The 17942-nt window shown below is 35.9% G+C and overlaps 1 protein-coding gene across 1 annotated transcript in view; it reads left to right on the top strand.

Annotated features, from left to right (window-relative positions):
• LOC135074385 (uncharacterized) overlaps positions 1-17942 on the top strand; it is a 35806-nt gene that overhangs the window by 1101 nt on the left and 16763 nt on the right. Inside the window, exon 2 of the mRNA XM_063968664.1 lies at positions 10303-10395. Coding sequence (XP_063824734.1) covers positions 10338-10395 — 58 coding nt within the window. The 5' untranslated portion in view covers positions 10303-10337. The remainder of the gene's footprint in view (positions 1-10302; positions 10396-17942) is intronic.

Here is a 17942-nt window from a genome sequence, read left to right as displayed (position 1 = left end):
TTGGGGGCCTTTGTCCAGCAGTGGGCGTCATTTGGCTGAATAGAACGAGCAAACCCATTTTTATGCCTATTAAAAGAAAAAAGAAAACAACTATCTAGAATGACTTCTATCCTCCTAAGATCAGCTTGATCATTGCAGATAAAAAAAAACTTCAACTATTGGACGAAAGGCACAGATTGCTGTGACTGTACTTATCTCGGGAGATTTTTGTGCAGAAACTAGCAACCTTATTAATCCCTGGACACTGGCCAGCGGGATAATTGCAAACCCGGCATACGAGCAATAAACTCTTCCACGAAGTGATTACACATCTAGGATACAAGACAAGATGAGGGCAGGCCCGGGCTAGGTATAGAGGCGGGTCCTTATCTAGGAGCCCCTTAATGTGTCCCCTTATTGACGGGCGCGGTGGATCAATTTTCCTGGGACAAAAAAAGAATTGGAGCCCTCTTAATATTTTAACACTACATAATGCCACATACACTTAAAACACAGCTGATTGTATTGGGAATTAAATACGTTGTGTTCTCTGTGGAAATACAAAAGAACATTGTGACTTTCTTTTGCTCTGAGTAACCTAAAAATGCCATCACTATTCATTTAGTCCCGAAAATACTATATTTCATAATAACAATTGTATTTTGTGAGTCCCTCAGTGCGTGTGCTTTATGATCATCACAAGAAGTGCTCGAGGGTTGATGCATACTTGTGACGTTTTATCTTAACGACTCATTGTTCATGTGCAATTGTGAGAAATTTGGCGATACAATTTGCATTAATAAAATTTTGCTCGTACACAGTCAGTATTCAATGAGAACAATGTACAACACTTGGTCCAATACTTCTGCGGTTAAAGGCTATTATAGCCTTTTTACTTGCGTATGTTAGAGCCCTGTGCATCTTAGTTCGGCCCTGTACTTTGTAGTCAATGATTCCACGAAGCTTCTTCGTATTCGCATCCGGGAACCGTTAATTTTGAACGTGTGCGATGCATTAGAATACGTTTGATTTACAAGTTAAAGCTGTAACTGTTCATTTAAATGAACGACCTCCTTTATGAGGATAAATAACCCTCGACTGGCGCGGTCGGGTAAAAAAAAATTATATGTTTGAGTTCAAAGGATCACATTCCAAAAAAGAGGTTTGCTATCTGTACTTCGCCTACGATTGATATCAAGCTACCAATAAGTATCTGATGATATTGGTATATGTATTTGCTTTCTCCTTTTGTAAACTCGCATCAGGTTTAACTGTCAACCTATTTGGAATTTTTCCATGGGTGTACAACGGCTGTAAATTAAATTATTGAATGCAATGCTGACCACCTAAATTAACCACTAAAGTATATGTTATGTAAAGTGTGAAGCCTGTTTTCAGCCCCCAAACAATAGTCCTGGCATTTTCCTACTGCTGAAAATACGTTGGCTGTGTGAAAGCAAGCCAGCGATTGTTCTCGCTGACGCGCCTCACATATCTACGGGTATTGTCATACTCACACAAATAGTCGCCCTTACTATGTTTTTATGGTAAAAATCCAACTTAACTTTCATGATTACATGAAACATACAAATTTCATTTTAATTTAGATGCCGTAGGAAAAATGAGTTTTAATTTTATGTGGTTTTGACATAAGTAAGTACGCGAGCTATCTATTTACTGGTCAGTTATTTAGAATGTACTTTTTATCTGCTTAGCCCAATAATGAACTGGTAGAGAATGCCTTATGCCATACCATCAAGTTTGCCTTATTAGAAAAATTTACTGTTGTTTAAAATTACCTACGTCTAGCTAAACACTGTAGTGCTAATACTACACCACATTACTACACCATTGAATGTACAGTACTTTAATAGACTCCGTAGAGTCCAAAAGTTTTATAACTTTGCATAATAATAGCATCTGAAACGGGACATCCAGCGAGAACAAACATTACGACCGACCACAACTAGTTGGGCGCCAAATTCAACTAGTTGGGCCCCAAACTTTATTATGAACATCGAGTCCGTTCGTGGCAATGAAACTTCACCCTCTGTGCTTGTGACAGCTTTTGTAAGACTCACATTGGCATTAAGACTTCATTCATTTGAGCCACTTGTAGTCCAATGTTACTGGACTACTCTCCCAAGGACGTTGTCTGAAGTTTTGTATTTCCATCCTTTTCACGTAAAGCGATATGCCAGTATGAGTGACAGCGGTAGATAGACCCGAAACTACGTAAACGGCGTTAAAGGGATTAGTCCTTCAAGCCTCTGATGGAACGTCAAAAATCATAACTCTCGCTTTTTTTCAAATCAAAGAACGTTTGTGATAGCGGTTAAAAAAATTGTGCGTGAATCAACACTTTCAACACTGATTAGTCATCAAGATAAAACCAAATAAGTACGTCAAGACCAGACAAGTTTTACTAGTTTTTGTATTATGTGTATAGTACAATGTTACTTGTTGATTGACTTAGTATGCTACCGCGTTAAACAGTAAGGCTGAGTTGCACCACCTGACTTTGACCATAACTATAATGATAACCGGTGCTTTTTGTATGGAGTTTGACAGATTTTTAACGTTTGTCAAAGTTAAAGTAAGATGAAATAACCCAGTCTGAGTATCCTACTATACTACTAATATCCTACTAATATTATAAATGCGAAAGTTTGGATGTCTGGACGTCTGGATGTTTGTTACTCTTTATATTATTATTTGCAACCGACTTCAAAAAAGGAGGAGGTTCTCAATTCGACCCGTATGTTTTTTTTTTCTATGTTTGTTACGCGATAACTCCGCCAATTATGAACCGATTTGAACAAATCTTTTTTCGGTGTATAGGTAATACCTCAAGGGTGGTCCCATTTAAATTTAATAATAGAAAAAACAACCCCCAAGGGTGGAAAATTGGGGATGAACTTTTTTATACGCAATATCTCCGCCGATTATAAATCAATTTGAACGATTATTTTTTTGTTGAATAGGTATTATCAAAAGGGTGGTTTCATGCGAATTTGAAGAAAATATTTCACCCCCAAGGGTGGAAAATTGGGGATGAACTTTTTTATACGCAATATTTTTAATTTTTAGTTTTTTTTTGTGTTCACGCATTTGAAGTCGGTTTTATTTTTTTTAAAAGTTAATTATTTATTATTATTTATTTATGCCGATCTGTGACACTAAATTTCACGTAGTACAAGTTTAGTATAAACTAAAATCTAAAATACACTTTAACTTTTGCTTTCAACCTTTATCATATCGTGATCGTGCACACGCGCAATTTGTTAATGTTCTTGCATTCGTGAACTATTCCTTATTTCGAGAACAAAAGGTTGTGGCCTACTTCGGGTTGCATACAACTCTTCATAATGTCAAAGACAGGGAAATAGAATCCGCATATTCTGCGTTAGTGATGTGCGAGTTCTGAAATAAAAATATGTGAGATATAAGAGTCAAATACCAACCGGGCAACATAGAAAGCATTGGGGAGGCCTATGTTCAGCAGTGGACGTCCTATGACAGATGATGAAGATGAATATGAAGTGTCAAATAAATATTCTTGATACGTTAATCACGTCACGGTAGAGATAAAAAAACGTGACCTTCAAGACTATTCATGAAGCTTAGAAAGCTTTTTACTCTCTAAAAGCCAATCTGTTACTCACGAAAGGTTTAGTTAAAAAGTGCCTAAAAGTAAAAATTAGGTAAACAAACAACACTAACCACTCCACCGACATGAAGAAACCCGGCCCTCAAAGAAATGTACGTTTGAGACGCGTTTGACGTCGCCTCTCCGAATTTCCCTTTGATGTCACAAATGTTATTAGTTGGCTTGTTTATTCTTATTGCACGTGTCATGTTTAGTTTGCTCTCGAAGAGCAAATAAGTAATGGAAGGATCTTTTGATTTTTCTGTTCAATATTTCTTTTTATATCGCAGTTATTACTTGGATGTCTACTACAGACACACTTTATTGGCGCTTACTTCGTTCTTACTCACTGTAGCAGCTCAAAAGACGGCCTTCTTTCCGTGTAATTCTATTCCCTATTTTAGGCTCATTGTGTAATTGTACTCAAATGAACTCAAATGAATCAGTTGCAATTTATAAACATTGCAAGATTGTATCATAAAAATCCCTGCACATCACGATGTTCGATTAAGCTGTTTCTAACTTCTGTGGTAGTTCTTTAAAAAGGAAATTAAAATACAATCTATAAGTACCTAAATTCAAAGTATTACAAAGTTTTATGTCTGTCGTAAGGATAAAGTTAATTTGAATGTCCATTGGTCGTGATTTGTCAAGTAACTTCGAGGCCTCTTGATGTGTCATCATGACCTTCTTTTAAGGACTTTTAAATACCTACAATAATAAATACTTAAAATGATTGCGTGTTGTATTTACAATTTTTTTATGACCATAAGACGATCCGGCATTTCATGTTTCCATCCATCCATGGTGTAAAGATTTTAATTATAATATAAGTTAAAAGATGATCTGGTGAAGGTCGCTGGAAGTACGTGGATGTGGGCAGAGCAGACTTTAGTTCATTTTTCGGATCTCCTCATTTCTGATTCGATCTCGTAAAGAAACACCGAGCATAGCCCTCCTGCTATGTAAAGTCGGCCAAAAAAACCACACACATCGCGTCCAAATAGACACGTCAATGAAATTACCGGGAAACAAGCATCCATCGGTGTTATCCTTGTTTATCGAATCGAATGTTTCCTGCGATTGTTATGTGACAGTAGAAAGGATTAGGTTCCGTTCACCGGAGACAGTTCTGGAACGCTTGAAGCGTATTCAGTAATGTATAATGTAAAGAAGTTTGTTTCAGCTAATTATTAGTTGTCTTGTTGAAGGCCACAAAATAAATCAGCAACGATATAGGTACTTAAAGGTAGTCTTCGCAGATCCTTTTAATATTATTCCACAAAAACAAAAAAAAACTCGGTAACAAAGAAGGAAGAAAATCAATAACTACACAATTAAGAGCAAATTCAACTCGCACAATGCTGACAGCGCCTCAGAATAAGGCTCAAGACAATATAGTAAGTTAGGTAGGTACCTAAGTAATTTATTTCCAATATTCGATTGATTTTGAGCTATAATGGTGTTGTTTACATATTCTTACAATATACTTGAAGTTAGAAGAGCAGCTAAATATAATAATATGGATAACACTCCTATTAAAACATTAAAACTCGATTCAATCTCAGAAATTAGGTTTTGTCCTGTGATTGGTCTAAATAATAAAGTTTAACCAATCGAAAACCTCAATCTATGCTTCGTTTTGTAATACGCACCGCTCGACGCTCCTAGATTATACCGTACACTGCAGGCCGCAACGTCGGGAACGCATGGAGCGTATCGAACGATGCGTATGCGCACACCCAAAAGGCGCGGCCATCGGGCTCTGACAAAGGAATGGTGATTCAACGTATTTTGGGGTTAAACCTAAATATGAGGGGTCAACAACACTGCACACAACACTCGCATAATTTACAAACTAAGTTTTAAAAATAGTGCTTACTTAGGTAGAAAAAGAGAAATTAAATAAATAACGAAAAGGTAATTCAATAGTTCCTGAAAAACAGTCGCGAAAATCCTAAAAATTCGGAATTCAAAACTGTGCTTTAATAACAAAAATGTGAAATCCAGAAAGGCTGAAAATAAAATTTAAAAAACGTGTAGAGACGAAAACCACCGAGAAAAGTTTTAGTCAGCGTAACACCATGATATACCTGTATATGTTTATACCTTTCGTGTCAGGTGGGTATTCGGTATTCTCCAAACTTTATACACAGTATCGAATGCATCCATCCTTATCACGCAAAGCAAGATGGCAGCATGATAGACAGTGACAGGCAGACCGGAAAATACGTAAACTGCGTTAGGGAATAACACCGAAGTGGTTTCGTGTCCAAGCGCCGTCAATTCGGTGTTTTATCGAACTAGGGCCATTTTCACGGTCTGTAGAGTAAATGCCCGTTGGGTTCGTTCCGAAAAGAGTTTTTAGTGTTTCAGATCGATCTTCTTCTTTTCGTGTCGACAACAAACCTACACAGTGTCAGCCCAAAACTCCGCCACAAGAGTGGCGTTGTCAGCAGCATTCATCAAATCTTCCTGAGTGCAGTGCAGTTCAGATCGATTGCCTGCCAGGATATCGAATCATTTCTATTACACAGTCTTTCAATTTAAACTGTCGAACAAACAGAAAAAATGCTATAAGTGTCTGCTCCATAGGGCAAGACCTATACAAATGGAAAAAATATTAAACTAACGTAGGCGTAACTGGACAAATAGAAGTCCCACATTTTGATCAAGTCAATTTTCATTTCAACGAAATTGAATGAAATCCCCAACTCGAGAGAGCCCAAACCCTGACCACTGAACCATAATCATCAGTAAAAAGTTATTTTGGTTAATGAAAAAGCTGAAACACAAATATTCCAGCTCCGACTCGTTATTTTAATATAAAAGTTTCCTCAGCGAAATTAACGTGAATACTAAAGTATTCTAATACTGAGACAACTACTCAGGTAACTTCGTACACTTGATTAAATTTCTTACAAACTAATTGTTTGGATGCTGTTAAGTAACAAGTTAATCCTGGCTCGTTTATTTTTGTAGATGGATTCAATTAATTAACTTTACAAAATGAAATAGATAACTAATTGCCGGGTATCCGACCCGTGTATAACTATTTGGGAAATCGAACTCGAACTAGGCATTTTAAATATTCTGTAAGATTTATTTATATTTTTTTATTATATTTAAATAGACTTCGGACGCAGGTTGGCCGTAGTAAGGACAATCTGGTCAGGTGGGGATTCTTGGATGGCTTAAACATTAATGCAGGTGCGATTTTGTTCCCCAGTCGATGAGGCACACTGTCGTGTCGTGCCCTGAGTGCCCAAGCAACTGCACTCAGAAGGATTTGATGAGTGCTGCTGACAACGCCACTCTTGTGGCGGAGTTTTGGGCTGACACTGTGTAGGTTTGTTGTCGAGACGAAAAGAAGAAGATTATATTATTTACTTATCTGACCCTATCTAAACGTTCATATTCCTTTATTCCTTTTTGCTGACCATACAATATCCACATGTCATAGCTCAAAGCTTGCATGGCTGCCCACTACATAAGCGACACTATCATTCGCTGCTTAGCTCTGTAATTTTCCTGTGAATTACCCAAGAAGCAAGGGACCGTAATATAAGCCCATAAAACATAGAATCTAAACCAACTATTTACCTAAAATAATATTGTAGAATCTACGCTTACAGAATATGTTATTTATAGATATCTCCAAGGCTGTATTTTTATATTAAAATAACTTATTTTCCCTTTCAATTCCGATGTTTTGAAGTAAATCGGCTTAGGCATGCTAAACATCCATTCCCAGTCCAATTACTTCAATCTCAAGCCTCTTATTCAGTATTGCCAATCGTAAAAATTTTAGACTTTGGACTTACGAACCTCCCATGTCTTCAGGCTGTTTTTAATAATAAATATCATGTATTGGTTAATTAAAACAAGCAAAAAATGGGCACATACATTTACAAAATGGGCATACTCGTACAATACTCATAATGAGAGAGATAAAGAATTAAAATATATTTATCTCTCCATACCAGTTGTTCTCAATTTTAAATAATTATAACAATATCAAAATCTGTCACTAAAATTCCTACTAATGCTAGGTAACCTCTTTGTATGTTATTTTTCCATGTTTTAGTTATTGTTCAAAAGAAATGGCAACACTTCACAGCGTCACTAATGCCGTCAGTCTTGTTCAACGCGCTTCGTCCCTTGTAATTTTCCCTCGAATTACCCCGCTCTTGTGAAGTGACAGAGCCAAACGAGCGTGCCTCATTCCTCATTCAAATGCAGGGTGCTCATCCCCAAGACCCTGAAATATGGGAATATTCAACTTGAGTGGGTAAATAGGTTGTTAGCGAACGGATATTTCATTACGGACCACGTCAATAGAGCTTAGAAAGCTCGTGAATACGAATACGTTTAATTAAATCTATGAAACGAATATTGAAAACAGATTTATACACTGAACAATAGAGTCAAAATTATTTCAACATTCAATCAAATTACTTTACTTTATAATAATAGAGAGCGATATTTTGGTCTTATTATTTGACTGTATTTGTTTGTAAGCCAATTTATTCAGCGCGGACTCTCCAAACAATTTCAGTTTTTCATTCAAGTTTTATCTCAATATCATTTTGTACAAACACATTCATGTTACACGTTTACAACAGTCACTCAAACATCAGTCAAATACTGAATGGATTTTAGTATAAAACTGGCATGAACACGTATTAATTATTATTTAATACAAATTAAGTGATGTAAAATGTTAATCAACTCATTAAAAAGGTGCGAAAACATAATCGCAATATAATTTACTCGTATAATAAATTGTTTAGTCAGCGCATAGTTAAGTGCTCGCTCGTGTTTTTTCTTCGTTAAAAGAGCTTTGTTGATTTTAACTGTTTGAATTGGTATTTATTAACGTTTACTAAAATTATCTTCATGATCATAAAAAGGCTTACTGACGTAATTACAAATAGGTAGGTAACACAATTAGTGCAGGAAAAACAATGTACCTACTGAGATGTGTCTGTGAAATCATTTCAAAAATTTAAGCAATCCGACATTAAACGTTTTCCTTTGAAATTTCCAATGCCCTATTTCTGTAATAATATTAATAAATAGTTTCCAACGATAATTCGCAAAATAGAGCCTTTGTTTTATGTTTCGTGCTTCCTGAAACTGAATGGCACAATTGTTTCCGGGAATTCCATTTTATTCCCAGAATCAATAGTGCGCAATTGAATCAACTGAAATAAGAGGGGAAGGGTGGGAAGAGAGGCCCCTGACCTTTTTATAGGCTGGTGGGCTTTAGTGGGATATTTTTTGTAATTTTATTTCGGGACTAACTGAAAATGTGTAATATTGACAATAAGACGCTCTAAATGAAATAAGGATGACAATTATGGTTAAATTTTAGGTCTTTATTTATTATAACTTATATAAAATCACTTTGGTAAGAGTAGGTAGGAGACTTAAATCAACCTGATGGTCCAAGAAGTGACGTGCTTGAAAGATCATGTTCTAGATGCCTATGGCGGCTCTAAGGCTGACATCAGGGTTATGTACAGTACATACTTAACTCACTTGCTACCAACACACAATAACAAAAGTTTATTGGATATGCCCCATCATTCGTAGAATCCTAGACTGCATTACTGTTGCGGCCCCAAACTCTATGCGGTTTATGATAAGTTTAAGCAGCCTGATTCGAGAAAACGAAGAACTGATAATTTATTTGACCCTAAGAGTAAGCGCACACCGTTGATTTTTAGTTGGCCGATAGTTGTGCCCGATTTTAATTTGTATGAAGAATCGGCCAAATCGAATCGGCATAGTGTGCGCACTCCCATACATGCCCATACTGATCAACTGCCCGACCAAACTATCGGCCGACGAAAAATCAACGGTGTGCGCCTACTCTAAAAAGAATCAGCCAGATTTAGCATAGCTCATTTTTAACCAACAAAAGGAGGAGGTTCTTAATTCGGTTGTTTTTTTTTCTATGTATGTATGTTACGGTCAAAGTGATAAATGTGAAAATTATGAATAATCGCCGGTTATTATGAATAATTACCGCATGATTTGGTTAATGTGATTAATTTGAGGTCATTTATGTGTGTATAAAACTAAATAGGCGGCTTAGGGGTGGCCCAAGGGCCACCTCCGCCGCACCTTAACCTATTTTTCACTTTAAATCAAAACATTATGTTATAGGCATCATGGAAAAGTAATATTATGCAAGAAACATTCCAAACTCATTATGCCAAATTATATTAATAATTATGATATCAAAACGTTCAAAAGTTTGGCTGTACACGAGCACGTACACAAGATATTGTTCTCTTTTAAGAAATTTGTTAGTACTAAGGTTGAATTATTAAATAATCACTGTTAAATGTGATTAATTTATCACTTTTACCGCGACTGTCGGTAATTATTCATAATAACCGGTTATTATTAATAATTTTCAATTTATCACATTAACCGTAACATGTACACCGCTTACGCCAAGATTTCTAAACCGATTTACTGACAAATAGGACAATCAAATTAACATAATTTTTACAAGAGTGAGTCTGACTGGTCCTACCAACAGGTAATTTTTAACTGACTCCAAAAAAGTTCCAAAAACTAACAATTTATTTAGTTTGTTAAACGTATTAAGCATTAAAATGCATAAATGACTTATCGTAGTTTAATCATTATTGTTCCAGGTCGGCTCTACAACGGTCGCCACAACGCTGCCGTCATGACACTGCACTGGTGGATGCACTGGTTCTGGGTCACATCGCTGCTCATGTTGCTCGGTGAGTAAACACACATTTCTTTACTGCTCCGCCCCTATTGGTTGTGGGGTGATGTTATAAGCCTAAAGCCTTCCTCGTCAAATGGGCTGTCCAACACAAAGATAATTTTTACCCGACTACGGCAAAGCAAAAGGAGGGTTATGATTTTGACAGGCTATGTATGTATGTATGTATGTTCATCTGTTCCCTCGTAACTTCTAAACTACTTATCAGAATTCGACAAATGACATATCATTAGAAGCGTCTTAATTGTCCGCTGGTTATAGGCTATATGGGGTTTCACAAAATCTAATGTGGCGCCCTCTAGCGGACAAAACATACAGATAAAAAAAATAAAGTTAAGACAAATATGCCGTGTTTGGTATCATTTGAAAGCGCTTTACTTGTACATTTTGACTATACTTATATTACTAGCATTTGCTTGTGACTTTACCTGTATTCATGGGCTGATTGCATATAATTCACATCTTTTCGTCCATAGCTTCTTTACTACTTATTAGTTCATCAATTTAACTTTTGTTAATATTATGCGCCACAAATACACTTTAACACCAAAATAGTACAAATAATAAAAAAGTAAAAAAACTAAAACCCAACTACGACAAAAAACGACGCTGAAAAAGTATAAAACAAGATTTTCAGAATACTGAACTGAACAAAGTTGCTAATGTAGTTGCATAGTAATTTTCATGTTTGGAAAGGCGTAGTCACACGTTACATATACCTACCTACCGTAGAACTTTGAGAACGTGTGACTGCGGTTTTCCAAACATGAAAATTACTATGCAACTACATTAGCAACTTTGTTCAGTTCAGTATTCTGGAAATCTTGTTTTATACTTTTTCAGCGTCGTTTTTTGTCGTAGTTGGGTTTTAGTTTTTTTTTCAAATCGGACCAGTACTTAGTTCCTGAGATTAACGCGTTCAAGCAAACAAACTAGCTTTATAATTATTAGTATAGATCATGTCCACTAGACCGTCAAGGTGTTAAAATAAGGTATAATAATATTAATTAGCAATTTTTCTTATGATTTTAACAAAGCGCCTCGATATAGTTGCGGGCGAGAATAATTAATATTAATAACTTGCTGAAAAAAACAATTTTATATTAATTGAGATTGTTTCAATGAGGTTAGCATTATCGTCTTCACAATTAAAATCTAAATGGTTTTATTTAACGCTAATAAACCAATAAAATAGACAACTTAGGTCGCGTGAGATTTTGTCTGTCACAGAAAAACTATTACAAACGTCCCTGTTTCAAAAACCAAGATAAAATCTATGTCCTTTACCGGTACTCAAATATCAAATGTTATCAAAATCGGTTCAGTGGCTTAGACGTGAAAGCGTAACAGACAACAGACAGAGTAACTATCGCATATAATTAGTGGGAATAAATCGTGTAAGCATTAACTAACCTAAATAACTTTGACAGTGCCTTACTTTCATATTTTATAGTACATTTCCTTGAATATAATACAACGTGAGACGTCCACCCACATGGTGGACCGACGACCTGACAAAGGTAGCAGGAAGGTGCTGGATGCAGGCCGCTACCAACCGTGCGATGTGGAAGTCATTGGGGGAGGCCTATGTTCAGCAGTGGACGTCCTGTGGCTGAAATGATAATGATGATGCTGAATACTGTATTGTATAATAAATAATGTAATGTAGTACGAGTATAGATGGAAGACATTCCAGAGCACACAGCTATTTCATCAAATCAGTAAATCTTCGCTCACGAAGTCCTACACATGTAAATATGTATGTTTTATCGTTTCTATGTAGGTATGTACTGTAAATATATTCAGCTGTATCTTTGTTCTAATATGACACTAACATCTCACTCATCTTGACTCACGTTGTATCATTTACTTACACTATGACAAACTAGGTAGGTGTTTGAGGTTTGTCAAAAGTACAAATACTTTACTTTTATGGTTGTCTGTCACTTTATAATCGAGAATCGAATCGTCCTCCTCTACTAAACTAAGTTTATTAACTTGATAATAAGATCGTTGGATAGGAGATTCGTCTTACATACTAATCTATACTATCTATACTAATATTATAAAGCTGAAGAGTTTGTTTGTTTGTTTACTTGAACGCGCTAATCTCCGGAACTACTGGTCCGATTTGAAAAATTCTTTCAGTCTTAGATAGCCGATTTATCGAGAAAGGTTATAGGCATACAACATCACGCTACGATCAATAGGAGCAGAGCAACAATGAAAAATGTTGCGAAAACGGGTTTCCACGCGTACCAAGTCGCGGGCACAGCTAGTTTAACTTTATAAAGTAACATTACAACTTGTTCTAATTAAGTTCTTATTTTCAATGTTTCATTCCGAACTTTCATGACTGTTTCAGTATTCGTATCTACTGAATAATGTAAGTTACTTTCCGAATATATCAATAGAAACCCTTGGGAGAAATATCTAAAGTTCAATCGAAAGATAAAAAATGTTGATCTCTTATCTTTTATCCTACGAATCTTAGATCCCAAAGGATCGGAAACCTTTCAATATATCTTTGATAAATGTTCACGATACCGTGGATCTCGTTAGATCTAATTTCACATTTGACATTCGAATTTATTATGTGTTTGAATTTTTAGACTAGACGCAGACCACCAACTTTTAGTTGGCCGATAGTTGGGCCCGATTCTTATTTGTACGAAGAATCTACCGATAACAGTACTTTACAGTACACTTAGTAGTGTGTACTTTCATACATCTCCATACAGATTAACAGCCCGGCTCAACTATCGGCCGACAAAAAATCGGTGGTCTGCGCCTAGGCTAAGCCTACGTTATTGAATGATGATATGAATATTGCTTGTTCACACACAACTTAATCTATCAACTATTTTTTTTAAATACAAATGTAATTTAAATATTATTAAAAACCTATCTGATTAAGTATAATTCTGGCTAGTCTCTTTGAAGGGGTCGTATTGTTGATAGTCATAAATAGAATGAAATAATATCTCACGTCAAATTATATTTTAAACATCCATGATATCAAGGGCTTCATGCAATTACAAGGTATAATTTCTCAGAATTTCAAATTATTCGTTTTTGTTGAGGCTTTTATGAATTCCATGAAAACCTCCTCTTTTCGTAGAATCCGCGTTTTAATAAGCCGGGGTCAGGCAAAGTATCTAAAAATTAATTTCGCTTGTAAATCCTCAAAAGGGGCAATATCCCAGCGTAAACAAAATAAAAGGCTCTAAAAGGCGAATATCCATTTTCCCAAGTACATTCGGAAGGGTTCGCAGTTGGTTGAATAATGAACCACTTTAAAGGTCACGTTTTAAACGAGTCTCGTTAAATTTACTTAACTGGGAGTTCCTTGTAAGGAAATGGATTTTGCTACGACATGAACGGAATAAGTAAATATAAGAAAATAAACATAAATAACACATAAATTCTGATGGCCGCTAGGGCAGAAAAGTTCTCGAGTGGCGATCACGGGCCGGAAGACATAGTCATTTGGCTGAAACAAATACATAATTATGTCTTTCATCAGTTTTTTTTTCAACTATTGCTTCGTATTAATAGAGTTTTTTTTAACTATTGCTTCGTATTAATAGAGTATAATCTACAATTAAATTCTTAATACATGCCATACCTACATGCCTGAACGGTCTATAAATGTCGAAGAGGAACTATCGTGAATCCATCTCCGTTCACCTATTAGCAATGTTAGGAATCTTAGCTCAAGTCTATATCCTCTTTTAGCTAGGGTAACCAACTGTTTGTTCTCGGTGTTGATTTTTTTACCGTAAGATGGAACGTATAAACAAACGCTGTGTCATTATTTCTCAGTTTTGTGACTTATTTTCTGAACTATTTTCAAACGTGTAGATTTTTATTGTGTACTTTTTATTTTTGATGGTAACCCTACTTATAAAATGCCTCAGCCTTTTCCAAGGCTATACCACTCAGATTCACCGAGGCGTACTCCAAGGCTCTATAATGGGACCGTCATTGTTCCTCTTATGTCATTTCTGCACGTGTCTCCTTAGCGTTATTGTTTTTACCTAAATGATCTTATTTTTGCTTTAAACTATAGTTATTCTAACACCAAAATATTTCACTGCAAAACGAGGTGTACTCCAAGGTTCTACAGGGTGTTAGGTAAATGGGTATATGAGCCGACACTAGCCCATGTTAACATGGGCATATAAATGGTATGGTGAAGTCAGAAAATTGATATCTTCATTTTAATTATTTTAATTTTCATACAAATCGGATTTTATAAAATTTATTCCTCCTATGACATTTCTGCACTTGTTTCCTTAGAGTGGTTGTTTTAACTAAATTATTGCTTTAACTATAGCTAGTCTAATACTAAAATATTCCACGGCATGAAACGTAACGAAGGTCATAATTGCAACACTAATGAGGATCCCAGAGTGTAATTGTCATAATTAGTGCATTCGTTTGATTAACACGCTCGCCGTCGTGTCAATTAACAAGGATATGCTGGTTGCACTTTGCAAGGATAACATAACTATGCTAACGGTTAGCAGTTAACTAATATTATCAAAGAGTTGCACCACCTACGTAACTTTGTCGATAACCGGTGCTTTTTTTATGGATTTTGACAGATTTTTGACGTTTGTCAAAGTTAAAGTAAGATGGTGCAACCCTGCCTAAGTCCCGTAATGTTATCCGGGTATCTATTGGTGATTAACGTGCAGAAAATAAATAACCTTGTGACTTTTAACCACTACATAAGTAAATAAAAAAGATCATTTAAAAATAAGAGCTGTTCAATGCTTTTTCTTGTATCAGTGTATTTTTATTATAATTAATATAAAAAATAATTGAATGCAATGACATAGTATCACATTCACTAATGATAATTATTATTACTGATGCCTGTTATAAAATTTACTAAACTCTGTCAATATTGACTCTATCAACTTTGTATTTTAAATCAAAACAAATTTTCATTACCAAAATGTTTATTAGGTACTCGTTTCGTTAAGACAATATTGTTAAAGGAGCATCGTGGATTTTCTTTTAATTGAATATCTACCTACTTAATTATTCTCTCTCAGAAATCAGAAATAAACAGTGCGTTTGTTTCAAGGTGTTTGAACGTATACTCAGCTGTTTTGGTATTTATTAGCAATACCTAAGCCGAAGCCATACTGAAGGTACGTTTCGTGGCCAGAGGTAAGCGATCGTCTTAATAGAATAATCCGTTGATCCAACTTAAAAATAAATACATAACGCCAGTGTTCTGGTTAAGCAAGCACCTAACACTTGGTAAAATGACTCAAGTACAAGTACAAACCTACGGAAAAACATAGGTCTTGTTGATATTATTATGCAGTTTATGTTAGTGTCCGTGACTTCCACTCGGCATGGGGCACACTGAAAACCAGCGTCGTGGCCTTCCCCACTGTGAGCCACGGCATATGCTGAGTGGAGTCCCATTGCGATGGGCATCGCTGTTGCGACGGGATAGCACTGCTCAGTTCACTTTATTTCTTTGTAATATTTATGTGCTATTTCTGTCTATTTTTTCCGTATACGTTCTCTGTCCTTAACTAAGTGATGTTCATCGTAATAAATGTTTCTTTCTTTCTAAAACATAAGTTTGTTGGTCTAAATATAGAAATTCGACAAATTATAATGGACTTGAGGAGTCGTTTATGCTTGAGTTTCAATTTTTGTATGAGGCTTTCTCTCTATTTTTACTTTTAATAACCAATTTTAACAACGTTAAAGGTCGATATCTCATTACGGCCCATTAAAAGGCTAGAAATATCTTTCGCTATAATAACCTATTCTATTAAAAGAAAAAAAAACACATTAAAGCAATGTACGACCAAGAAACAAAAGATAAATAGATCTGCGTAAATCTATTGTTACGTTCTCTTTGTATAAATAACATCGTAATAATAATAAATTGCACATAAAAAGTTGAGCCTCATTTGAAGACAAACAATGAAAGAATGAACATACATAGAAAATAGCATAAAAATACCATTTGCTCCTGATCTCTGATCCTTCCTGTTATCCTTGGAAAAGTTGGAAAGTGTACACTTTTCACAAAATTATACGAGTACTGACAAAAGTTACAGGTAAATTATTATTTTTATTTATTACTCTTATGTGAATGCTTGGCTGCTTCCACACTAAAAATAGATAACATGATTCATTTAATTGAAATAACATAATAATAGGATAATAATAACTCACTTCGAAACATCTTGGATCCACCAACCATAATATCTGAATGATTAGCATTGAGCAAATCTCACTAAGGATTTTCTCTGTACATGTATTTTGTATTCCTTATTGTTCTTAAGATTAACTAGAACCAGTGTACCTCTGCAAGTATAATTGAACATCTGACCAGTAAGACTATTCTCATGCTACTTACACGAAGTTCGTCTCTATCTCTGTCGCTCATGCTGGTATCTCGGAGTGCGTGAGAGAGATGGATACATTCGAAACTTGTATAATAAGGATTTAGGATAAGGTTGTGAGTACCCGCAGATCAGCCTTGGTCCGGCTGTTAAGCCTTTACGACCGGTTCCGGGAATAGAACTTCCCGTGGGCGGCTTAAGGCGTGGGCAGACGGGATACTGGGAGCCGGGTCAGCCGGGAACTATTGTGACTGAAATATTTATGTTTGGTATTGGTATCGTAAATATTTTATATTGAATTCAATCACACATTAAATTATTTGAAGCAAAGAATCAACGAATAATGGTTCTCACTGAAAACCAGCATGTCAATGGTTTACGCGCCGTGGTTCAAGTTAAGTTGACACCATTTTGGTTGCATTTATTTAATTAATTTAAACGCTAACTACTACACTACATATAAAACGATATTCTACTCTTTTGGCTGAAATGATGCATTCCAGTGATGAAATATGTAATCAGCTCTAGTTTTGTTAAATAAAACTTACTTGAACAAAAGTCTGCCCAAAAAAAGCAGCCCTCAAACATACACAGCTAAGAGCTATAGATAGAAATTAAAGTTGTGCTGTACTAGCTGATATTTCAGGAGGTACATTTCGTGGCACATTCATTGTTTCGACAGGCATTCGCTAAAGGGCGCCCCTCCGTGACATTTGAGAGATCGTTGCGGGTTCAACTCAACCTAAGGCAGAAGAATTTCATATGATTATGCGAACAGCCAGGGACTGGAATTCGCTGCCTGCTGCTCTCTTTCCCGAACACTATAATCCGGGCCTTTTCAAGGCGAGAGTGAATAGGCACTTACAGGGCAGATATGTACCATTGTTATGGTATAACATTTAATTTTTATGGTGCTTTTTTGTTTGTTTTACTCTTTTATGTTTGCGATATTTTTTTCTTCTCTTCCTGTACATTGCGCCCCCCTGCTGACAACAGAGAGCCCCCGCTGAAAATCTGTTTCGAGACAAGCCCTGGTGCGGTCTTGTTGATGTATGCTGAGCGGGTGTCTTTTTGTCAGAGGGGCACAAGCAGCTATCTGTCCATTTGTGTATCTCTTTCATCATGTACCTATGTATTGCCTGCTTGTATACCTTTC

Source organism: Ostrinia nubilalis, chromosome 1 (assembly GCF_963855985.1).
Source record: "Ostrinia nubilalis chromosome 1, ilOstNubi1.1, whole genome shotgun sequence".
Taxonomy (NCBI): domain Eukaryota; kingdom Metazoa; phylum Arthropoda; class Insecta; order Lepidoptera; family Crambidae; genus Ostrinia; species Ostrinia nubilalis.
This window is presented reverse-complemented; position numbering and strand designations above follow the sequence as displayed.